Source organism: Crotalus tigris, unplaced genomic scaffold (genome assembly GCF_016545835.1).
Source record: "Crotalus tigris isolate CLP2741 ecotype Arizona unplaced genomic scaffold, ASM1654583v1 scf7180000017644.4837335, whole genome shotgun sequence".
Classification (NCBI taxonomy): domain Eukaryota; kingdom Metazoa; phylum Chordata; class Lepidosauria; order Squamata; family Viperidae; genus Crotalus; species Crotalus tigris.
This window is the reverse complement of record NW_024096536.1, coordinates 751,695-777,458: the sequence shown is the minus strand read 5'-3', so window position 1 is coordinate 777,458 and position 25,764 is coordinate 751,695. Positions and strand designations below refer to the sequence as shown.

The 25,764-nt window shown below is 39.1% G+C and overlaps 1 protein-coding gene and 2 non-coding genes across 3 annotated transcripts; all 3 read left to right on the top strand.

The window, feature by feature from the left end:
• Positions 1–196: 196 nt before the first annotated feature.
• On the top strand, positions 197–7,338 carry RPL3 (ribosomal protein L3). Its single transcript, XM_039335495.1, has 10 exons — positions 197–339; positions 1,278–1,470; positions 1,933–2,101; positions 2,757–2,892; positions 3,410–3,596; positions 3,945–4,105; positions 4,666–4,767; positions 5,061–5,156; positions 5,690–5,809; positions 7,237–7,338. The coding sequence occupies exons 1-10, from the start codon at positions 337–339 to the stop codon at positions 7,279–7,281; spliced, it is 1,212 nt and encodes a 403-aa protein (XP_039191429.1). The 5' UTR covers positions 197–336; the 3' UTR covers positions 7,282–7,338.
• Positions 2,707–2,756, top strand: LOC120304733. The gene has a single exon (XR_005555812.1). It is a non-coding gene; the product is annotated as a small nucleolar RNA U82P (small nucleolar RNA).
• Positions 3,709–3,801, top strand: LOC120304732. The gene has a single exon (XR_005555811.1). It is a non-coding gene; the product is annotated as a small nucleolar RNA U83B (small nucleolar RNA).
• Positions 7,339–25,764: the final 18,426 nt, after the last annotated feature.

The window sequence follows — 25,764 nt, the reverse complement described above, 5'->3', positions numbered from 1 at the left end:
AAGCTGAGACTGTCTTGGAGGGCCCCCACCGCACGATTAAGACCAAGACATAATTTTCTAAGAGATTGATTCCGTCAGCTTTGATACGAATTACATTCCTAATTGGTCCTTCGCTTTGCAAGCCCGTCTCCTGACGTTATTGAACCTCTTTCAGCACCGGTAGTTCCGCCCCACAATCAACGGTATCACTTCCTTCCTCGCGATATTTCTACGAATGATTTAAAAGGCGCATGCGCAAAAGACCAGAAAGGCGTTGCGGCGTAACTCCCCGCGAAAAGGAGATAAATAGCGCATGCGCGTCCTTTGTCTTTCCTTCTGCATCGGTTCGGAGAGAAAATGGTAGGTGGTTGAGTGGGGTCTGCGATGTGTAATCTACTGCCATCGCTTCGAGGGTGTCTCTTAAGTGTAAAAAGCCAGGGTTTTCTTACTCATATTTGATCAAAGGTACCCCGATAAGTATTTTGGGAATTCCTATGTCATCATTGGATGACAGACCCGGGCCTATTAAGGTTCTAAGAATTGGCCTACTGTCAAATAACTAGTTCTTTCTCCCTTTAAACACACAGACTTGAGGATTTAAATTACGACATTCCTTTATGGAGGCTGGCTGGGTTGTATGAAGAACCTGGCCTAGTTATTCAGGATATAATGCAGCTATTCGAATTAGGGCCTAGCTTATTTCCCAGGGCCACGTGGAAAGTAAGTCGCAGGACTTAAAGCCTTTAAATAAGGTTATTTCTGTGTTTACTGAATCCGTCCATTAATGGATGGGATTAGTGGAGAATAAGGTTTTCTTTCAGTTGTATGAATATTATTGGCAATGCTGTACCGTGATGGGATATTGTTTGCCTGACTAAAGCCCCAGTTACTTGCCCAAGAGTTAACTCACTGTCCTTTAGAATGATTAAATATGTAAAACCCTGTAGGGTTATCTGTTTTTCTTACAATAGAATTGTAACACATGGGGGGGATCTCGATTTTGAATGTGATTACGATTCTTTCTAAAGCTATCCACATACTCTCTTCATAGGGATGAGAAAAACAGATCTATGCAATTCTTGCCCACCAAAAGTAAACTATTATACCTAATAAAAATAATAGAAGTGATTCTTTTGAAGTAATATGTATAAACGTATGGGGTAGTAACAGTCCTGGGAGTATAATGCTTGTATTTATATCTTAAACCTTAAATTATTTTAGGGGAAGGATTTTAATGAGTGTAATACAACCTTTCTTGTTCAGTGGAGGTTTGTTTCAAGATATTTTTTTTTTCCTAGTCACATCGCAAATTTTCAGCTCCTAGGCATGGCTCTTTGGGCTTTCTGCCACGCAAACGTAGTTCTCGCCATCGAGGAAAAGTGAAGAGCTTTCCTAAAGATAATCCTAGCCAGCCTATCCATCTCACTGCATTTCTTGGATACAAGGCAGGCATGACCCACATTGTCCGAGAAGTTGATAGAGTTGGGTCCAGTAAGTATTCCTTTACTCTGTGGATGGGAAATTGGGGAGAGGGGAGTGAAACTGGTGTTTGCCACTAGTGCTTAAGATGTATATCATTAAGACATAGCATCAAAATGACTCATATTTCTAATGGAGACTGTAGTTAAGTTGCTTAGCCAGTCAGACTGCAGTTGGAGTACAGTTGGGAAGTCTGATGTGTTCTATCTTCTCTTTCTGATTGTGTAATGGTTTGGCTTTTGTATAGATATAAGAAAACATCTTTTAATCCCCACTGGGTTCCCCATGGTAGTTTGCATTAAGGAGTTTAATTTGAGTTAAAATGGGCAGCCTATAAATTTTATAAATAAAAAAAATAACTTGCAGAACTGAAGGATTAGATTATTTCTAGGTGTACCTTTTGCATTTTCCATTAATTATAAGAAAACAAAACTTGGTGCTTTAAGGAAAACTTAAGTAACATCTGATTCACAGAGGTGAACAAGAAAGAAGTTGTGGAAGCAGTTACTGTGGTGGAAACCCCACCTATGGTCATCGTTGGGATTGTTGGCTATGTGCAAACTCCCCGTGGCCTTCGCACCTTCAAGACTGTGTTTGCGGAGCACATCAGTGATGAGTGCAAGCGTCGTTTCTACAAGAACTGGTATGATAACTGAATTTTCTTATGTGGGAAAGTACAAAGTTTATTAGATTTGGCTATATGGTACTTCTGGCAGGGATTACACAATCTCAGTCTGGAACTAGAGCACTGAAAGCTATACTGGAGGATTTGTTCCCTTTAAGATTTAGAAATGAAACATTCAGTATCTGCGCTACACATGATGATTTTCTCGACGGGCGGACATAAGGAATCGCCTTTGGCGTTTGTTGCTGATTGTCGAGTGTACTGAGTGTAGTTTCTATCATCGGGGTGGTGTAATTCAAGAATTTCTGACATATAATTGGTAAATGAGTGATAATTCAGGAAATTATTTTCACTAGCACATTTGGAGTCTTGCGTATGAAGTGCAGTTCCCACTTATACATACAAGAAGTTCATGTTAAAGTGAACCTGGCATGTAAGGCAAGATTATTTCTGTACATACTAATGTTCTTTGGCATTTGTGGCAGCTCCGCTCAGCATTGGCAGTTTGGCCACTGTCTGATGAGCTCCAGGCTCCGCTTGCCAGTGGAAGACTCCTTAGAAGCAATGGCAATGAGCCTATTCAACCCCCTGGCGGTTTCTTCCACTCGGCCACCTCCCTGGGTGGGCTGATGAAGGACTGTGCCAATCCCCCTCTGTGCTCTGCTCCTTGAAGGCATAAGTCCAAGAAGAAGGCCTTTACCAAGTACTGCAAGAAGTGGCAGGATGAAGAAGGCAAGAAACAGCTGGAGAAAGACTTCAACAGCATGAAGAAGTATTGCCAGGTCATCAGGGTTATTGCCCATACTCAGGTGAGTACTTAACCTGTGTTCCTTCCACACATAGATTTACAGACACTGAAGTCTTATCCAAGGAATTGCTGCTGTTATTGCTATTTTTAAATTATAAACTGCTTAACTTCTAATATTACTAAACACTTTGTAAAGTAGAGTTGCCATCTGTTCTATAGGAACTAAATTGTCCTAATGGACACTTCATTGTTAAATTTTATTTGACTTCCCTGAAGGGTTTCAATTTTATTGAGTATTTCATTCACATGGTGTATTTGTTACTTGTTCTTCTGCCTGTTAATCATCTGGGTTTTGCTTATAATCAAACTGTTCATCAATTTTAGAAACAAAAAGTAGTTGGTAATGCTGGTGCTTTTTTATTTTTGCTTTTTAGCACACAGCTTTATTAGAACAAACATTGTTCATTTTTGGATGATTTCATTGAAGATGTTAATCTGATGGCAGGAAAAATTCACAGATGAATAAAATGAAGCATCTAGTACAAACTGAATCATATTTACTTCTGTTGGTCCCTCAGATGCGCATGCTTCCACTCCGACAAAAGAAATCTCACCTGATGGAGATCCAGGTGAATGGTGGCACCGTAGCTGAGAAGGTGGAATGGGCCCGAGGAAAGCTGGAACAGCAGGTGCCTGTGTCCACCGTCTTTGGCCAGGATGAAATGATAGATGTCATTGGAGTCACTAAGGGCAAGGGATATAAAGGTAACTCTTAGTTTAGGTAAAACTATAGTAAGGATGGTTTTTTCAAATTATGTAGGTTTGGGGGTAACTTTTGACTTTGTGACAAGGAGAGCAAATTGATCTGCAATAAACTACCGCTCAGTGATGAGGACATGGAATGTGCACTGGGCACAGTGCCTGAGACCCATGAGGAGTTATTCCATGCTGCCTTCCTTCTGAGAGCATCATCATAATGAAGGATAAAAGGGAAACAGGGTGGTCAGTAGAAGATAACTGCAGAGGCTTCCTGGGTAGTTTACTTTTGTTTTTAGTATTTCTCTTCAAAGAACTAATAACAGAATAACTTGACAAGTTCTGTGTTCTTTTTAGGAGTCACTAGCCGATGGCATACAAAAAAATTGCCCCGCAAAACTCATAGGGGTCTACGTAAAGTAGCTTGCATTGGTGCATGGCATCCTGCTCGTGTGGCTTTCTCTGTGGCTCGTGCTGGTCAGAAAGGGTACCATCATCGTACAGAAATCAATAAAAAGGTGGGTGTGCTTTAACAGTTGGTACCCACCCCCAGGTTGAAGCATTATTCCCACAGTCCCTTGGCATTGGCTGTACTCACTGTTAATATGAGTTGAAATATTTGAAATACCATTACTTCTACTTTAAAAGCTTCTGTTTGGTTTGGGGAGAATACTGGCCTATTGAGTGGGTTTGGATTCATAATTTTGAAAAGCATAAGACAGCTGACGTTAATTGAAGAGTTGCAGTGCAGTGTCACTGTTAAATTGCTGTAGAAGAAATTTAATTCTACATATTGTAGAATGTGTGTAAAATGTTTGGTTAGTGTCAAATCTTGTCTGGCAATTGGCAGAAAAAAAATCCAATGGATGTTTATCAGCAGTCCACAAATGATAGTACAACTTTCAGCTGCATTTTAGTTTGCGGTTATCACTCAGCATTTGCTGACAGGCACACAGAATACTTGGAACAAAAAGTATAGTCTTTTACCTACATGGCAGGGTAACAAATAATGAGTATGTACTGTTTTTCAGAAACTGTTTCAGTATTGATGAACCTTCTTTGCTGTGTATTCTTTTAGATCTACAAGATTGGACAAGGTTACCAGATCAAAGATGGCAAGCTAATAAAAAACAATGCTTCAACAGAATATGATCAATCTGACAAGAGCATTAACCCTCTGGTGAGTTGTGTTTAAAAGTTGGAAATTAAGCAAACTTGAGTAGTAATGATAGGGTAACCATGTTTTAATGAAGCAGAATGGTGTTCAGTACTGTTGGATCTGTACTATAATAGTTTTTATTCCTTTTCCTTAGAATGTGTTTTGGTAGTTTTTGTTTGATCATTGCTTACTCTGGAGGAACCTTTGCCTTGAAAAAAAAAACCTAATCAGTTGAGTTTTTGTTAGAATCACAGAATAGATTCTAAAATAAGGGAAACTGGCTTAACTTAAAATATTGCTTCCTTACCACACAGGGTGGATTTGTCCATTATGGTGAAGTTACCAATGATTTCATTATGTTGAAAGGATGTGTTGTTGGGACCAAGAAGAGAGTTCTCACTCTGCGCAAGGTGAGTGTTTCAAAGACATTGGTGGTTGATGCTGAAGTTCCTCTGCTTCCCTGTCCAGAAAGTCAGATTTTTCCAACAAGTATTTACCATCTGCAGAAACAACCTAGTCAGATAGTAACCGACTTACATAGTTTAATTCTAATCATGTCTGCAACCAAAAAAAAAAACCTGATTTAAGTATGAAAGCAGTCAGGTTGCTCACTTCTTGTAAGTTTCTGTCTGAATTCATTTCTCTTCAACTAGGATTCAGTGGAGCACTCAAATAGCATCAAGCAGTTTCTAAACAGTTTGCATATGTAGCATATTATCCAGTTCTTTCTAATCTGGATTCCTGTGTTTCCTGTAATGTACATCCAGGAGCTATGCTATCTAGAATTCTGGAAGTTGTAGCCAAGAATTGGAGAGCTCTTTAAGATCTGTAGGTTTGCTGGAAGCTGTAGGTTTGTTGTAAAAGTTTTGAATAGGGCTAATGAGATTTCCAAATTGACTGTTAAATCGTTTTTTTTCCTAATCCTTTCCACTTTCCTATGTAGTCCTTGCTTGTGCAGACCAAACGTCGGGCCCTGGAGAAGATTGTCCTGAAGTTTATTGATACTACTTCCAAATTTGGCCATGGCCGTTTCCAGACAGCAGAAGAGAAGAAAGCTTTCATGGTAAGAATTATTTCCTTTCAATGTGTTGCCTTAAATAATAGTTTTACTTTGTCCTTTTTTGTGCCTTTTTCTTACTGTATCTACAGCATTATTCATTCCATAGTGTACAGAAGCAATAGAGTAACTGTTGAGACAATAATCAAGGCTTGTATAAAATTTGTTACCTAGATGAGTTGTGACTTAAATTCTGCTTTCATCATTGATAAGGATTTAATATAAATTGGAAGCTATATTGTTACTCTAATGAAGATTATCTGGAATAGATGCCCATATGGATTTCTTACCATTTCTGTATGATAGTGCATAACTTAAATTTTGACAGGAGGACGGAAATGGTTCCATACCTGAAAACTCAACTCTGTACAGTTATACTTGATTTAGGTTTTTCATTTTTGGATTTGCAAAGGCTTTATGGGGGAGACAAAGCCTATTTGTTGGCTACTTTTTCTTTGAACTTTTTCCATAGTTTTCATAATTTTAAGAATTGAGAGCTGTATGTATACTTTGCATGCCCATTTCATATTAAGGTTCTCTGGGCTATGTGCAAAATTAAAAATTAATTACATTTTTAAGAGTTTGTCTTTAAAACTCTTACCACAGATTTATTTAAAGGAACCTACACAAGTTTGAGATCTTAAATGGGAATTGATTTGGTCCAATTCCCAAAGCAAATTTATTCTCTTTCCCATCCTTGACAAGTTTAACACATTTACACCTCCAATATTTTAATTATTGGAGGTGTAAATATATTAAACTTTGCTTTGTAAATATAATTGCTGAAGTTGTTTTTACAGGACTCCATCCAGCATATTTAAAAATCTCCAAAACCAAAATACATTAGATGTAGTTCAGAGGTCTCCAACCTTTCTGGGCTCATGGACCGGAGGGAAGGAGAGCAGCTTCAAAATTGGTGCAAGGGGCCATACACAGCCCCATTTGTGCATGCGCTGGCACTGTGCGCATGCACAAACAGCTGCGCACCCCCATGACAGTGGCCGGTTCATGCATGCGCAAACAGGCCGTGCAAACCACCCGGGCTAGTGGCGCATGCGCAAACAGGCTGTAGACACCTGCCGCAACTAGCATTCTCGTTTGCATGTGCAAACTGGGCTGCAGGCATGGGAGGGCGGGAATGCAGGCCCATACATGTATGCACCGGCCAGCCATTTTTGTGGCCTGCTGGCCAAGAGCCTGTTCCCAGGCCGCAGACCATAGGTTGGGGACCCCAATGTAGTTCACTTAGCCACATGACTAAACTTCAAACATTGCTACATCAGGTGTCCAGTAGGTGGCAACAGTTTCTCACTAATTGCTGTTCAATGGAGTATTTTCTGTCTCTTCCAAAAAGGAAAAACCCCACCTAAAGTATCCTTAACTAGTATTGTTCTTACTATGTAAATTGAGATTTTTTTTCCTCCTCTTTTCAGGGACCACTCAAGAAAGACCGTATTGCCAAAGAGGAGACTGCTTAATATCTGGCATATTGTGATTTTCATCTGTAGTTTATAATAAAGCTACAAATCAAAGCCTTTGTTTTGCCTTGTGCTTATAGAATTGTTGCTATTTATCAGTGTTTAATTAGGCTTTCATAGCAGATTGCTTAATATCGAGTATTGATCTATATGTTCAATAGTTGTACTGTTAAATAAAAAATAATAGAGTAGTTGATACCTGATTCTGAAAGCCATTGATATAAATTAATTAAAATTTATTTGGCTTTCCAGTGTTTAGAAAAGTGAGTGGAAATATTTGCAATTGATTTTGACAGCTTTTATACCTGAAACAATCTATTGCATTTCATTAAGGAAGATATATGAAGCAGATATTTAATGTATGATATTGTAAAGTTCTCCAGAAAGAATCAGTGGAAGCAAAGACAATCCCCCTGGCATATTTTGTTCTTAATGTGATTGCAGAAGCTGTGACTCATTGAACCAAGACATTCTCATGGTGACGCATTATACTTCAGCAGTGCCCAAATTAGAGTGAGGTGTACTGATCTCCATTTTGTGTTCCAAAATATTGGTGATTCCTTGAAAAGATGCCAAAACCTGAAATGACTTATTTTTGCATGTGGCAACTTAAGTTTTAAAAACAATCCAGCAACTACAAAGATTGATATGAATCTGTAACTAGAGTTGATAACTTAGAAATCACTTTGCAGCCTTGATTTCTAAAAGCTCTTGACGCTTTGAAAGGAGATCACCAGGAAATCAAAGGTTGTAGGGTGGATAGTAATGGCATGTCAGGAAAAGGTTAAAAAAAAAAAAAAGGAATTATTGCATTCTTGCCAAATTAAAATGTGGCTGTAGTTGAAGGAGGGTTTTTCCTTCCAGCCTTAAAAGTTCTGCAACTTGGAAATGTGAAATTTTCCACATATAAACTAGTAAATAAAACAATGAGATCATTAGCTTCAGCAGGATTGTAGATTGGGATCTGTATTTGAAATGAAAGAGATCAAAATATGCATATATTGGTCACCTGTTTTGGGGTGAGTGGCAGTTCAAAGGAAGAAAATAGGAAGATCTGGGTGAGAAGGGACAGGTTGCCAATTGAGAGCCAGTTTGGTCAAGTGGTTAAGGCACCAGGCTAGAAAGCAGACAACTATGAGTTCAAGTCCTACCTTAGCTATGAAAGCCAGCTGGATGACTGGGCTAGTCATTCTCTGCCCAGGATGGTTGTGGGAAAAAAGAAGGAAGAATGTGTTGGACAGGTTTGCTGTCTTGAGCCATTCGTAAAAATAAAGACAGGATACAAATGAACAAATAAATAGGCTGTACTTGGAATTTGAACACTTTAGGGGGCACATTAGGAAAAGGGAGGCTGCTGGGAGTACAGTTGGAGAAAAAATGAAGTGGACCACTTTATGCTCGATACCTACAATACCCTTCTGGATTTTCTTTAAGCCAAAGTTCAGAAAAACATGACTTTGTGTTTCTAATGGATTTCTTAAAGCATGTTTTATGCTTGAAACCAAACGATTTCCATTCAGCACATCCCTAGCATAGTATAGATGTAGAAAATATGCATTTTAGAGAAAATAACCAGACTACTATTTATCTTGATTTATTATGTGCCATCTTAGCAACTAGATGCCTCTAACTTAGTATTTCTGGTCTTTCAAGGGTGCATTTATCCCTGTTGTAATGGAACTCCTCCACTTTGATAATGATTGTCCTATCTTTCCCAGTGTTACAGCCTCCAGAGAGCTAGGTCTTCGAGTAATGTGTCCAAAATAGGATAATTGGAGCTCCCTCTTTATACCATGAGAACTATTAATTCTTACAGCACATAAAACAGTGTCCTGTCTTGTTGAGCTCAATAAATCATTGTTTAGAAAAATAATACTGAAGCGGTTGGATAAGCCAGTTTTCTCTAGGGTTGGATGTAGGTGTTCCAAATCATTGAGATGACATGACAAAGATGTCTTTTCTTACTTGCCAAGCCTGCCCTTAACAGGCATATTAATGTGGCATTAGGTTCTCGAGGGATGTCAGAAAAGGTCAGTATGACACTGGAAAGAGATAAAGCAATTACTAAAAATGGCTGTCACTCAGTCTACACATTCTTCCCAGGAGTGGTTGTCCAACAAAAATCATTCCCCCCCACCCCCCAAAAAATGGGATGTCACAAAGTATTCCAGAATAACAGCAAAGAATCTGCAAGGCATATTTGCATTTTCTACAGTCAACAAGAATGAAATGGGGTGGTGGGGAGGAATAAGGCGAAAAACATGCTTGTCATTAGTCCTGCCTGTCTCATGTTTGCTAACGGCCATCCTAAAGGTTCAGTAGCCTTTCAAGATAGCATTCTGTGGACAGATTAAAATAAAACTTTATGGCATTTGTAAATTGGAGGAAATGAAATCCGTTCCAACAACCATGAAGCATGAGGATGAGAATACTGTTACCGTGATTTGAAAGCAGCTTTGTAGTCTCAGATCATAAATCATTGAGAGAAGAATTCTAGATTCTACCAGCAAAATTCTACTGGAGGATGCCAAAGTGTCTTGTGAGCTGAAGTTAAAATAAATTGTGCAGCTGCAACACAACAGTAATCCATAAATTTGCTCTGGTTAAATTAAAGCCCTGACCTCATACCAATTTAATCTTTATGGTATGTCTGAAGATCATGCAAGGTAGTCCAACAACAAGGTGAAATAGTAAAGATAAATAAGTCAAAATACCTTCAGGCCAATATAGAGGATTGATCAACAGATACAGGTACGTTTTAGGTCATTTATTGCTAAAGGAGATACCATCAATTAGTCAAAAGCATCAGATAGTTTTTCCAGCAAAGAGAGTGAATGTTGGCTCATGTTCTGTGTAGATATAAGACTACACTTAGTTTAATCAGAATCTTCATATCTATTATTATATCTATTATTCTGTTAACAGGACTTAGATGTTGCTCAGATGACAATATATATCACAGTTCTCTGGGATCATGGATAATTCTAAAAGAAATAGCAAGCATTCACCACTGAATGATGATTACTGTACTCATTATGATTGGAAAGACTGATGCTGAAGGGCTGGAATAATGGAATATACAGTGGATGGGAAATATGAATAAACCAAAGGAACTTCCCACCAGCATGATGCAGTGATTCTGAAAAGGTGTGATATAAACATCCCTTTCTATAGAAGGGATGCAGAAGAACAAGTTGGTTGAATATATGCAAGTGAATGTATAAATGCCAAAAAAAGTATCTGCTCTTAATTCAATAGTTATATTGCCAATTATTGACCAGATCTTAATAGTCCTATCATCCTCAGCTTAAATTCAATAGTTATATTGCCAATTATTGACCAGATCTTAATAGTCCTATCCTCAGCTTAAAAGAGGAATATAGGAGGGATTGAGGTTCATAAAAATATTTATTATACTACGAGTTTACAATTGAGATAGGTTGATCACTGGAAAACCATCCATCACATTGTTTTTAGATGGCAGAAGTGAATGCAAATCTCACAATTGCATCAATAATCTTAAGCCATATACTGCCAGAGACCTTCCAGGATTTCCATGGCAGTTTTAAAGCACTGGAGTAAGATATCTTAAACCAGTGGCCCCCAACCTTTGGGGCACCAGGGACCAGTTCCACGGAGAGAGGTTTTTCCGTGAACTGGAGTGGGTGTGGTTTTGCGTACTGCCTGCATCCCGCTGATGGGGCTTTGCTTGATGCATGACCCAGTTTCTAGCATACCGCAGCCTGGTGCTGGTCCATAGACCGGGGGTTGGGGACCCCTGTCTTAAACTACAGACTATCATATTGAAAATCCATCCATCCATCCATCCATTCGTGTTCATAAAGTCCCTGAAATATGGGTAGCACTATTATGAATTTGCAGTATAGGCATCACCTCCAATCTGTACAAAATACAGTGGATGCTAAAATGTATTTCCCATCTATTAATTTCATAATCATCATTTAAAATTAGTCAATATACTTTATTTCTGCGGGAGGGAAGTTTTGCATTTGCTAAGCTACTGTAAGGAAGTAGCATGGTCAGAATGTTTTGGGGGTGATATAGTCCTAAGCAATAATTTAATGGAGCTTTTGAATTAAAATTGCTTGATGTGTTGGAAAAATGAAACAAAGCAGTTTGACGTGGAAATCATGAATAAAATTTAAGTATTTAAATCTTTAAAACCTAAAAAAAAACTACATTGGTAGACTTATTCCAATTATACTTGATAAAGCAACTTTTTAAACAAGCATTTGTTAGGATTAGTGCAATCTTTCACCTTAACTTAGGGCAGCTAGCTAATTTGGGGGGGGGTGTCTGTGGTATCTTCCTCTTTGCACTGTCTCCCCATCCCCAGCAATTGACATATGAAAAAGCTGACCCACTAACAGGGAGCCTTGCAAGCCATATCATTTATTAGGTGTATATTCTGCTTTTCCTTCAGAAGTTAGAGGTGGAATACATAATGCTCTTTCCTCTCATTTTACCCCACGCCAACTTCTTGGAATTATGTGACTGGCTCAGAATCATCCAGTGAATTTCCATGACTATGGTGGACTTGAACTGGGATCTCCACTGTACCAGCCCAGTTCCTCAACCATTATAGTCACTGCTTCTGTTTATGTGGCACTCTGAGCCTAATTTTATAACCTAATGTTCAGTCTATGACATTAGTTCAAAAATGAGATTGAGCAAACATCATAAGCTTTCTTCTCACCTCAAGAGGGAACTTTGTTTCTTAAATGTACAGTGCATCTAGGTCAGTGTCTTAATCTAGCCACAGGATGAATTGGAGGGATGACCTTCAGGACAACAAACTGCAAAATCAGTGCACAAGGTAGAATGCACTCTCTTGAAATCTTTGACAAAAGCATATGAATATCTGAAATGTATACATAACTAACCAGCTTAAGATCTGAATTGCCACTGAATACATTAAATTTGTCCTTGCACATTCAATAGGTTTCTGGTTTTAGCTTTTCTGCAGAATTTGCAAAATAGAAACTGCAACTGAAGCCCAAAAGCAAAGCTGGCTAGTTTAAGAGAAACATGTCCAGCATATTTGGCAGGATCAATTGGCTGAGAAAGTTGACTTAGCAGTGTACTTGCAGAAGATGTCCTTGAAGACACCAGTACTGTTGCTGAGTGAGAGGACCAGTAGGTGGTGATCTCTCTTTGCTCTCTTAGATCTATGGAATGATATCTTTGCCTTTCTATTGCTGCAGAAATGAAGGCTGCATCCTGTGTTTAGGACACCATTTCCAGAGCAACCAGTAACAGTTGAGTGATGTCACAGAGCCAGCCTTTGCCATGGGTTCAATCTGGAAAAGGCTTGGCTGTCAGCAAAAATGACTTCTTTCAAAATATCTGAGATCAGAATTTTAGACAAAGGAAACAGAAGGCACATTTTAAAATATGCAGTACTTTTAGACTTCACCTTTATATAGAATTCTTTTATTTGTATACTTCTATGGTATGAATGTTTTTGAGTAAGAAAAAAAAGGATAGCATTTGAAGGTCAAATTGCATGATTGGTGGCTTTGCCTATATTACATATTTATTCAGAAACAAGAGCTGCTTCATCTGCTCTTTCTTTACATTGTGTCTGCAGCCAGTTTTCCTCAAAAAAATCTTGATGGGAGCAGGGTCTCTTCATTTTTCTTACCACAGCTTTCCAAAGTTGGTTGAGGGATGCAGCTCCACCCTGGTATGCTTCGTACATGACAGAATATCAATCTTTTCCACCTGACTTTTGAAACTATGGAAGGTGCAGTCCCAGTTCATCCAGAGCAGTTTTTCAAACATGACAACTTGAAGCTGTGTGGACTTCAACTCTCCTAATTCTCAGAGAGCATGCTGAAATCCATACATCTTAAAATTGCCAAATCACTGATCTGGAGTTGCCAGATTGGGAATAGTTGTATTTGCAGCAGGAGGCAGCATTTAACCATCCTAGGCTGATCTCAGAAACCTAGTTAGTGAGAGAACACAAGAACATCTCAGGCTATAAACCTAGAGAGTTTTTCAAAAAGTTTGGGAGACACAGACTAAACCACTTCTGTAATTTTCCAGGATGTATTGATATGTCCAAGTTGATCCTGTCTTTTTAACAACCTCACATAAGAACCCCAGTGATTATCTTTATTTTTTGAGAAAACAGTATTTTAAAAAATGTTTGCAGGGCCATAGTAATGATAATTAGTTCACATGTTATGTTAAGCCATAAAGTTAGCTTAAGGGTGAACACACTGTTGATTCTACTGTGAGTGAGTAAAACAACCAAGTTTAGTGTGACATGCAAATCATATTACATATATACATGTTGGAAATAGCATATTCAGAAGAAGCCATTCTCTGTGAAGGAAGGGGCGGTTAAAAAATGTGATAAATGAATAAAAGCAAAGCCTTTAAAGTTAAATTTCCAGGTGAATGAGGCCACAATCACATATCCTGTTAATTTGACTAATGTGAAGATATTACGTTAATTAAATCCACTTGTGAAAAGCTCCAATGGATATATGCAGGACTTTTTTTCTCATAGAACTCCCAGAACGGAGTTCCAGCACCTTTTTTGGATGAAACCTTATAGGGTAGGCAAGGTTGGTTGTATGACATGTATGAGTTCCAGCACCTTTTTTTTTTTTAAGAAAAAAAGCACTGGAGATATATAAGCAGGAATCTCTGCTGCACCCGTGTGACATGTCCTGAACAAGCAGAGATGCCTGTACTTCCTTTTACAGTCCTTGGTAAGGATAGCTTAAAAACAACCTATAGATCATTAACAGTAGAGCTACTTTCTAGAAATTGTATGTAAGACTGGATAATATATGTCCTTTACAGATAGTTGAAGGACCTTTGGTAGACCTCCTCCCAGTTAAACTGGGAAAGGAAAATGCTTTCAGTACTTTTGATTCTTATAGGATTTTCAAACAGCTAATTGTTTGGGAAACTGAATATTTTTTGATAAAAAAATACAGGAATGGTTTGCCATTGCCTTCTCCCACACAGTACAAGTGAAGCCTTTGCTATTTTTAGTGAAGTGATCTTCTGCCTCCAGCATCCTTCTACATTGCTGTTGACCAATATAGGTGCTGGCTTGTTTTAACAGGGTAGCAGGAGTGGCCTTCATGCTGAGATTATATATTCTTGGCATATACTTCTGGTGTTCTTCACTCATCCCTCCCAGGACCCCATCCCCACCCCACCCTCGTCTTGATGAGACAGCATAGCAGTCTCTTGTCTTTTCTCTTCACAATAATGAAACCTGGAGAAAAACCAAAGCAGACAGATTGGCTCCTCTGTAGCTCTAGAGAGAGTTATATAGTATTTTTAAAAAATCAGAGGACAGGTAAAACTTTCTATTCTACTTCACCTGCAGAGCTACTAGGTAAATTTAGGCTCTAAAATGAATTAATGTAAACATAGAAATGGTTCATTTTCAGCTGATGTACATTATTTCATTCACTTCAAAATGCAGTATTTGTCATCCTGTTGTGTTGGATGCTTTCTTGGTCATTCTGCTGAGTGGGATCCTGGCCCTGACCCTAAAATTCTGATGCAATGGTATTTCCCAGTAAGCATTATAATAATAGATCTTCCTAAGAAACCTTGTGTTCCCAATTTGCTTATTGTTAGCTTTCAGATTTAAGCTGGAATGCAGTTATGGAACAGTTAGTAATGTTCAGAGCTGCCTGGAGCGTTGAAGGAGGTTGGGTTTTGACATTCTCTATGCACACAATTAGCTTCACAAGTGACCCACCTGACACTTCTATACAGAAGTGGGCCTCTTCCTTTGATCATGCTGACAAATGGGGCGCTTCAAGTATGCTTAACATGAGAAAGTAGCATATTAATATGCCCAGTAGGGATGAAGGTGTTGTCTTTATCCTGCAGGTCTATGCGTCAGAGCTTCAATTCCATATCTCTTAAAATGCATTTTATTATTCCTGTCTCCATTCTCTAGTTTTTGCCGTTTTGGTGCTGGAGATTGAACCTGAAAGTGTACATTTCAAATTGTTTCTTTTTCTTCTTCTTTAAATGGAAGCTTGGTTTGATTTGTGATTCAGGCAAGTTTCATATTGCTGCATCCCAGTCAGTTTAACTGTTATTTATTGGTTTATGACAGCAGCAGTTGGAGGCCTCAGATGAGTCACCATAAAATTGTAATAATGTGATTTTTTAAAAAAATCTCTGAATAGTAGGGATAAAAGAGGCATTATGATCCTGTTTTATATCATAACATACTTGAATGATTTGTTCAAGGTTTGCACGTTCTGTCTTTCACAACCAGTTTGCAGTAAAGTTAAAAAATTCTCATGCTTTTTCTCCTGTCCCTGTGCATGGGACAGAGGCCTCTCCTTATCTTTCTTGCTCATTACCTTTTTTTATTATTGTGTCTGTTTTCCCATTAAATGAACACTGAGAAAGATTCATTAGATTTCTTACTAAATAGTACTGAAAAAATGCTGAGAAGGAAAAAAAAATGTTGAGAAGTGAAAATGGTGTACTTCTCTACTTCTGTTTCTATTTTTATTTTAAATGAAATACTGTATGTGTACATAAGAAAATGGAGCTGTTGATTCTCCTACAATGTAGATCCTAAGCAACAGCGATTCAGGAACATCTAATCTGGAGTGGCAAAGGAATGGCAAAGAAAATAATTCATGGAGTAATAAAATAAATGTTTGTGTATGTATATTGTATGTATGTATGTACCGTATATATGTATGTATATACATAGGCATATATGTACTATCTATCTTCTATCAATTCTCTATATCTATCTCACTATATTAAGCCTATGTAAATTGGTGAAAAGAGCAAATTTCTTGGGAAAGAGTCCCATATATTCAACTTTCAGCTACCACTCTTGCCTGGGGCTCCTTTTTCCATGGCACTCACAAAACTCATTTCTTGGCTTGGTTGAAGTCGGTTGGGGAGCACAGATGCCCAATACTCCTACCCATTTGGAAGATGGTACATTTGCTAGGTATTTGTTGTCTTGTTTTTTAGTATGTGTTTCTTGAAGACTGATGATATCAGCATTAAGTTTTCTCAAATAATGAAATACTTTTTTACGTTTAGTTGGGGCATTAGCCCTGTTGATATTCCATGTAATAAGTTTACTTTCCATCTTTAAATGAAAAAACAGATTCTTGTATGGACACCTCAGTCATCTCTTCTTCAATGTCTGTTTTTCAGAACTGGTTTGCTTTTGAAGACTTATCCATCACCATCTTATCACCTAGTTCTGAAATTAATTTATATCTGCTCAAAATCTCCTTGGCTTTATCTATGGAGTTCGGTCAAAATCTTTGTTTCCAGTATGTGTCACCCCCTCAAGCTTATCCCAACAAAAGGGAAAAATGTATTGGAAAGCCTGCTGTGCGGTAGTGATGAACATATTGCTAAAGTTTACAAAATATTATTGAATTTATATCTGGAAAATGAATAACTAAAACACTGTATGATTCAGTGGACGAGGAATTTTGGATATAATATAATGCTTGAACAATGGGAAAATATGTGGAATAAAGGATTAAAATTTATATTAAATTATAATCTAAAAGAAAACTTTTACAAGATGATGTATTGTTGGTACTTACCATCAGACAAGTTATCAAAAATGTATAAAGGTATTTCAAATGAATGTTGGAAATGTAAAGGCAAAGCGGGGATGTTTTATCATTTATAGTAGATGTGTGATAAAGAAAGAAAATATTGGAGTAGGATTCATATGTTAATACAGAAAATTCTTAAACTACTGCAAATATAGAAAGGAAACCAGAGACTTTTCTCTTGGGGCTAATGGACAAAGACCTGGAAAAAAGTATGGAACTTTGATGTTATATATCTTGACAACAGCAAGATTACTTTACGCTCAGAATGGAAGACTACGTTAATTCCTACAACAGAGGAATGGTTACAAAAATTGATGGAGCCAGCAGAGATGGCTGACTGTACTGATTAAAGAAAAAAATATGAATATTTTTATTGCCACGTGGAAATTGCTTCTAGATTTTGTGCTTGAGATGGAAAAAAAATGAAATTTTGATTGTGGGCTTTACCAATTAGATCAGTGATGGCAAACCTTTTAGAGACCGAGTGCCCAACTGCAACCCAAAACCCACTTATGCATCGTCGGGTGCCAGATGAATGTAGTCCATTGGGTGGGTATGGCCCATTGGCTGGGTGTGGCTGTGATGATAACGGCAGACTGGGTGGGACTAAAAAGTTCAATCAATCAATTCCAACTTTGCAAGATCTTTTTTTTCTCTGTGAGACATTGAAATTGACTGATTGATTGAACCTTTTTTTTTTTTTTTTGCACACAGCAGAGGCCTAAAGCGAAAAGGTTTTATAAAACCCAGCTGAAGGCCTAGGACTTAGGACTGGGCGACGGCACGCGTGCCCACAGAGAGGCCTCTGACTGCCACCTCTGGCACCTGTGCCATAGGTTCAACACCGCTGAATTAGATAGATTTGATGTTATTGAAATGGCTAGTTTATATTATTTTGTAAAAAGTTGAGGTTTGAAGTTGATACTCTATTGCAGGGCTTTTCAATCAGTGGTACGGGTACTACCTGTGGTACATTGGCACCTGGCAGGTGGTATGCAACCATCCTAGAAAAGTAGCGGGGGAGGAGAATGAGCTGAACTGGTGGCAGCACTGCACAAGCCTGAGCGAGAGATGACTGGAGCTGCAGGGCTGTCAGGGCTCAGTGGAAACACCAGGATCAGTGCTGCTTTCCAGCTGATCGGCACTTCTTCAGGGCTGTCAGGGCTCATTGGAAGCACCAGGATCAGCACCAGGCTCCAGCTGGAGCTCGGCACTGATCCTGGTGCTTCTGCTGAGCCCAGAAGAAGCGTCGATCAGCTGGAATGTTGCAGCATCTCCAAGGTCTTGTGATTTACATTCAGATTCTTGGCAATTGATTCATATGTATGACGATCACAGTGTCCCAGGGTCATGTGAAGTGACCAAAACCTTCTGCAACCATCCAGCAAATGGGGGGAATAAAAACCAAACACCTCCCACCCCATCCCTGCTGCCAATCCTCAACAGAAATGCTCACAACAATGGAAACCTCGGACAGGAGGAAGAGCACCGTCGGATGCTGTCTTGCTCAACTATGGCTTGGGGGGCACTTTTTTCAGTGCCATTGTAACTTCGAACAGTCACTAAATGAACTGTTGTAAGTCAAGGACTACCTGTACTTCATCACTTTTTTCCTTTTTTTTTTTTTTTTGGTCATCAAGTTTTTGACACCTTGCTAGGCGACTGGTGGTACTCGGATGTTGCCATATCCTAAAAGTGGTACAGTGGGTGAAAAGGTTGAAAAGCCCTGATCTATTGCACCAAAGGAAGTCGGAAGTCAATGCCTTTTTTTCTTTTTTTTCTCCCTTACCTCACTTCTCTACTCTCTTTTCCCTTCCCCATCTTTTCCACTATTTATTTTGTATTTTGACTGTATCATATATTATAAACTAATAAAACTTTGTACAAAAAAGGGAAGATGGTACACTTGGGAGGATGGTCCTATAATATTTTAGAATTAAAAAATGTCATTAAAAAACTATAAAGTGTTTTGAATTGGAACAAGGTTGCAAAATACATTATGGCAAAAATAATTTCCCTATAAATGTACTGATTTAAGATGGATTAGGTTAAGCTTTCTGGCAATATCCCTTTGATTGAAATGATCATTTACTCAACTTTTCTAGTAAAAGGCTCACACTTCTGGAAAAGGTGACTAGAAAGAAAATAGGATTATTGTCTAGAGATCCAGTGAGAGCAATTAATCAGTGGAAAAAGTTTGCCTCCAGAAGTTGCAGGTGCTCCATCACTGAGGTTTCTAAGAAGAGATTGGGCAACTATTTGTCTAGAATTGTATAGGGTCTCTTGTTGAGCAGGAGTTTGGACTAGAAGATCTCCAAGGTTCTTCCAACTCTGTTGTTCTTTTTTCTGTATTCTGACTCTTCAGTCACATTTATGAGTTCTGATTTTAAGTGCCAAATTTCATCCTGGTTACAAGACTTTCTGGGATTTGGAGAATTTCCACAGAAACAAATTCTCATATTATCTTACTGCAGAGATAGGAGAAGTCATGTTTGTCCCAAATAACAAAATCTTCAATCTATACAAAAGCAGGAAATGGAGGTAGGATGGGACTTGTATCCAAGAGGGCTTGAGGTGAAAGTTTACAAGCACATGCTTGGAATAAAGTTAAATGATTTCGTTGGATTTCTATCCCTACTCAGATCAACTGCAAAATGTTACATCCAAACCAGTAGACAGCTATAGTTATATGTAGGCATTGCTTGTGCCACCTAAACCAAGCCATTCTAGGAAATGCAGAGCTACTCTTGCTATATTTTTAAAATAGTAACCTTTCACAGAATTTATGATTAAATCTTTATACCACTGTTTACATATTCTTCCATTTTCTATTCAGTCCCTGTCATTGAATGGGTTCACAAATAACACCAAAGCATAACTTAATCATTGATTAATTGAATAAAGCGCAATTGCTGAATGTGTACAATATGCTAAGCTTTAATCCATAGTTGCTCATTTGTAGTGACTTGTGTGCACAACCTGATAATAAAAAAAAATCAAAATACTTTAGGTTTGGCATAATGTAAGAACTCAGTTACAGATTCAAATTTTAGAGTGCAAGCTTTTTGGTGCTCCCTTGTGAGGGATCTTCCCCTCTCAAATCTTTAAAATGCTACACATATTGAGAATGTTTTATTGTCAGCCCTTTACATCAAGATAATAACTAAATATTTTTTTTTAAATCTCAGAACATTTCAAAAAATCTGCAGCTTGGTATTTTTTTTAATATTGCCATTTTCAACTTCCTGATTCCCATGTGTAGGCTGGTTGGCAATGAAGCCCTTTGTGAATTTCAACCCCTTTCTCTGCATTAGTCATGGTATGACAGGAGGGATTATCCATGGTCCCAATTGGTGCATTCCCTGCATTTTGCCCTTCCCACACAAGCTGAGAAAGCAAGCACCAATTGCTTTCCTTCCTGTGGGCAGATCCTTGAGGATGTGTGGTTTCCATTGATATAATTTGTGCATGAACCCCCTGTGGTGTCACCTCCTTGTACTAGACATCTAATGTGTCTAACAGTGGATTGGTTTAAAAACAAACAGACCACAGTTTTATTATTAATCCAGTAATTTGAAATACAAGGGGAAACAGAATATTTATTAATTTCACTTGATTAAAACAAAAATCTACCATTCATCCTTCCACTAGTGAACTGGTAAGCAAACAAAAAAATCTTCTATCCACCAGTAAAATGGTGTTTAGAAATGTTTAGAAGTTCATCAGTTAGCTGAGGTCCCTTCAGAAGCAGGCAGCCAGCCAGCCAGGCACAAAAGGTTTATAGAGGGTACCCACCAGTGATCATAGGAGATCAAATTCCTGCTATAGCACACAAGAACCCATTGTAGCAAACATGTTTCCCTACAATGAAATGCAGCAGAGTATTCAAAGCAGAGAATATTTTCCCCTGTGCTGGCAACAGTCCTAAAATGCTGTTTTGATGTATAGCAAGAACAGGCAGGTGGGAATTTACATTCATGGTGACCATTATAATTTTATGTGTTTATTTTGCCCTAACATAAACTGTAACAAAGAAGTAAAGACTCTAACAGAAGAGTAAGAGATGTAAGAAAAGGGTTAGGAGTCAAAGCAAGGTACATCCTACATGATCACAAGTTCCTATATCTTTTAACAGAAGAGACCGCAGAAGCATGCATAGGGCTCTGTCAGCAGAACTGTTGAACTATGAGTTCATTGGGCTTCCTAGAAAAAGCCACTGTTTCATGTGATATTTTATGGGAAGTGGTTCTTCTCCTCCCAGTGAAGAAGAGTCACGAGTTTCATTGCCCTCATTGGCAGATTTCAAGGTACATAACTAAATATAGTCACCCCATCTTGAAAGCTTAACTTCCCTCAAAATACTGTCAAGATACAGCCCACTTAAGTTTTGGTGGTGGAAGGGGATTTTCTGGAAGTGCTACGAGATAACATATTCCATGACTTCAAAGCTGCTGAGAGGAAGGCTTCCAGCAGAAGACCAATCTATTATCATTCATTAGTTAAGGAAGAGTTGCAGTTTCTTCCCAGAAAGAACATTTCAATCCAGTTTTTTCTTATCTTGGGAGTTCAGATGCCAAGAATATACATTGAAGGAAGGCCTCACTGCTCAGATCAAATGATATTCCTGAGATAATAGAGCAGAAGTGCACAATCTAAGGTCCCAGAGCACAAATGGATCCTTTTAGCTTTGAGAGCAGGCAATGTCCTACTAAAAATAGCACCAAACATAAATGACAGCTATTAAGCACATGAGAATTAAGCAATTTAGCATTTTAAATTTAAATAAAATAAATTTGCTTAGAGTTAACAGAATAACAGAGTTGGAAGGAACCTTGGAGGTCTTCTAGTCCAACCACTTGCTCAAGCAAGAAACCCCATACCATTTCATACAAATGGTTGTCCAATTTCTTCTTAAAAACCCCCAGTGTTGGAGCACCCATAACTTATGGAGGCAAGTTGTTTCAATGATTAATTGTTATAACTGTCAGGAAATTTATTCTAGTTCTAGGTTGGTTCTCTCCCTGACTAGTTTCCACCCATTGCTTCTAGTCCTGCCTTGAAGTGCTTTGGAAAATAGGTTGACCTCCTCTTCTATGTGGCAACCCCCAAAAATGTAATCATAAAAGCCCAATCACTATTATCAGCACAATATCACTGAAAAAAAACCCCAAGAAATTCAAGAAGAAACCAGGATGGCTGCACAAAGATCTCTGACAAACTGAAATACAAAAAAGTCAAATACAAAAAATGGAAAGAGGGGCACATAACTAAGGCTGATTATCAGCAGACAGCCAGAACATGCAAAGATGAAGTCAGAAAAGCAAAGGCTCAGAACGAACAAAGACTTGCAACAGAAATGATGGATAATAAAAAAAGTTTCTTCCAACATATTAACAACAAGAAAAAAGTCAAGGAAACTGCAGGTCCACTAAAGAGAGAAGATGGCAAGAAAATAACAGGCAACAGGGAGAAAGCAGAGCTGCTTAACTCATACTTTGCATCAGTCTTCACAGAAAAAGAAACTATAGCTCAGTGGTTCTCAACCTGTGGGTCGCGACCCCATTTGGGGTCGAACGACCATTTCACGGGGGTCACCAAACAACGCGATCCGTCATTTTTTCCGCAATTTTTTCCCCCTTTTCCTTAGCTCTGTACTCCCTCTTATTCTATTGGCTTTCAAAAGCCAATAGAATAGACTCTCTTGAATAGAGTCTAATTCTATTGGCTTTCAAAAGCCAATAGGAATTGTCCAGGGGTGTCTCTGCCCTGCTGAGCCCGCCAAAAGCCCCAGTCTGCAAACAGTGCTGCAAGGGGAACAGTCTGCAGAGCTTCCCTCCCTGCTGAGCAACTAAAAAGTAACTAAAAGAGGGCTGGGGGTGGGAGGTGGGAGGCCGGTGGGCGCAGGGAGGGTTGCTGGCGCGCGTGGGGCCCGGCAGGTGCCTTACCTGCCTTGGGCTGGGCCAGCTGGTGGCCCAGCTGGTGGTCGCTCTGCGCCGCCACTGCCGCGGCTGCCCGGGAGCACCTGCCGCCGCCCTGAATGGCCGGTGGCCAAGATAAGCCTATTGGGGCAGCGGTGGGCGCAGGGAGGGTTGCTGGCACACATGGGGGTGCCTTACCTGCCTTGGGCTGGGCCAGCTGGTGGCCCAGCCGGTGGTCGCCCTGCCTGCCGTGGCCACCCGGGAGCGTCCGGGCCTGCCTGCCGCCGCCCCTTGCCGGCTATGCCTCAGCCGGCGCAGGGGGCGGCACTGCGCATGCGCGGCGTGTGCTTACGACCGGGGTCGCCGGTATAAAAAGGTTGAGAACGACTGCTATAGCCCAACATACCAAAAAAAACCACTGCAAAAGACAAATTAGAAACAAAAATTAAAATAAGCAAGAAAATGGTAAGAGAACACCTATCTGACCTGGATGAATATAAATCACCGGGGCCTGACAGATTACATCCCAGAGTTCTGAAGGAGCTGGCAGATGTTATCTCAGAACCATTGCACCACATCTTTCAAAAATCCTGGAGCACTGGGGAAGTACCTGAGGATTGGAAAAGGGCTGATGTGGTTCCAGTCTTCAAGAAAGGGGGAAAAATGGACCCAGGAAACTACAGACCAATCAGTTTAACATCAATATCTGGGAAGATCCTAGAAAAGATAATCAAAAAACCGATCTGCGAACAACTAGAAGCAAACAAAATTATAATTAGTAGCCAGCACAGGTTTGTTAAAAACAAATCATGCCAAACCAATCTTATTTCATTCTTCAACAAAGTGACTAAACTAATAGACCAGTGAAATACTGTGGACTTAGTATACTTAGATTTCAGTAAGGCATTTGATAAAGTAGACCACAACCTTGGTAAGTTAGAACAAGATGGAATAGACAACATCACCACCAGATGGATCTATAGCTGGCTGGCAAAATGTACTCAACAAGTAGTCCTCAATGGCACTACATCCACATGGAGAGAAGTAAGCAGTGGAGTATCACAAGGTTCCGTCTTAGGCCCAGTATTCTTCAATATCTTCATCAATGACTTAGATGAGGGAATTGAAGGGACACTCATCAAATTTGCAGATGACACCAAACTAGCAGGAATAGACAACACCCCAAAAGATAAACTCAGGATCCAAAAAGATCTTGACAAACTTGAACAATGGGCCCTATCCAACAAAATGAGTTTCAGTATGGAGAAAAGCAAAGTTTTACATTTAGGCAGGAAAAAATCAAAGGTACAAGTACAGATTGGGTAAGATCTGGCTTAAAAATAGGAACTGTGAGAGGGACCTTAGAGTCCTAGTGGATGGTCACTTAACCATGAGCCAGCAATGTGCAGCAGCAGCCAAAAAAGCTAATACAATCCTGGGTTGAATAAGAATCAAGATCACACGAAGTATTGGTACCACTTTATAAAACCCTAGTAAAACCAACCTGGAATACTGCAGCCAATTTTGGTCACCATATCACAAAAAAGATGTTAAGAGTTTGGAAAAAGTTCAGAGAAGAGCAATTAAGATGATCAAAGGCCTGGAGATTAAAACATATGAAGAATGGCTGCAGGACTTGGGTTTGGCTAGTCTAAAGAAAATAAGAAATAGGGGAGGCATGATAGCAGTATTTGAGGGGCTGCCACAAAGTAAAGGGGGTCATGTTATTTACCAAAGCACCAGACGGCAGGACAAGAAACAGTGGTTGGAAACTGATCAAAGAGAGAAGCAACCTGGAATTAAGGAGAAAGTTCCTGACAGTGAGGACAATTAACCAGTGGAATAGTTTGCCCTCAGAAATCATGGGTGCTCCATCACTGGAGATTTTTAAGAGGAGGCTAGACGAGAGGTAGGCAACCTTGGCTCTTTTATGACTCGTGGACTTCAACTCCCAGAATTCCTGAGCCAACATGGCTGGCTCAGGAATTCTGGGAGTTGAAGTCCACGAATCATAAAAGAGCCAAGGTTGCTTACCCCTGGGCTAGACAGTCACTTGTCTGAGATAGTATAGATTCTCCTGCTTGAGCAGGGGGCTGGACTAGAAGACCTCCAAGGTTCTGTTCTGTTCTATTCTATTCTATTCTATTCTATTCTATTCTATTCTATTCTATTCTATTCTATTCTATTCTATTCTATTCTATTCTAAACATTGGAACACTGCTATCATGTCACCCCTAATCCTTCTCTTTCTTAGACTAGCCATACCCAGTTCTATACTTGTGCATTTGGTTTTCTTGCCTAAATGTAAAACCTTACTTTTCTCTACATTGAATTTCATTTTCTTTCCCTTGGCCTTGATTATTCCTTTACATGATTCAAAGTACAGCCCCAAAAACCTCACAGAAAAACAGTAGTTAGCACTCAGACTGAAAAAAAATTATACAGCCCCTTATATTGCATCAGATGTTGGCACTTGATCTCCTTTCTTCTCTTCTCCCCTTGTTCCTTTTCCCAATGGCTATATTGTCCAGAGCTGATAAGAACTGTGATTTAATGCATCTATAATTGGCAGACTATGGAAGGCCATCCAAGGCTGAATAGGTACAATGTAGGTATATAGGTAGTCTCGACTTACAACAGTTCATTTATTTGAAAATATTATTTTTAGATTTAGTATATTGTGATTTTATAGAGGGAGTTGGGTCTAAAGATGTTAGTTTGAATTCTATCAAAATTTACAAGGCATTTGGATCTGTTTTATTTTCTGCTTATATCAAAAAGAAGGAATACATTTCTGTACCCTCTGTGCAGTAAAATCTGTTTAATAACTTATAGGAGATTGCAAAAAGTCCAGATGCCATTGTTTATTACATGTTGGTGGAATATATCCAAACTTTAATAGGACTGTATCAACTAGCAATGAGGAATTTTATTTTGCTGGTTAA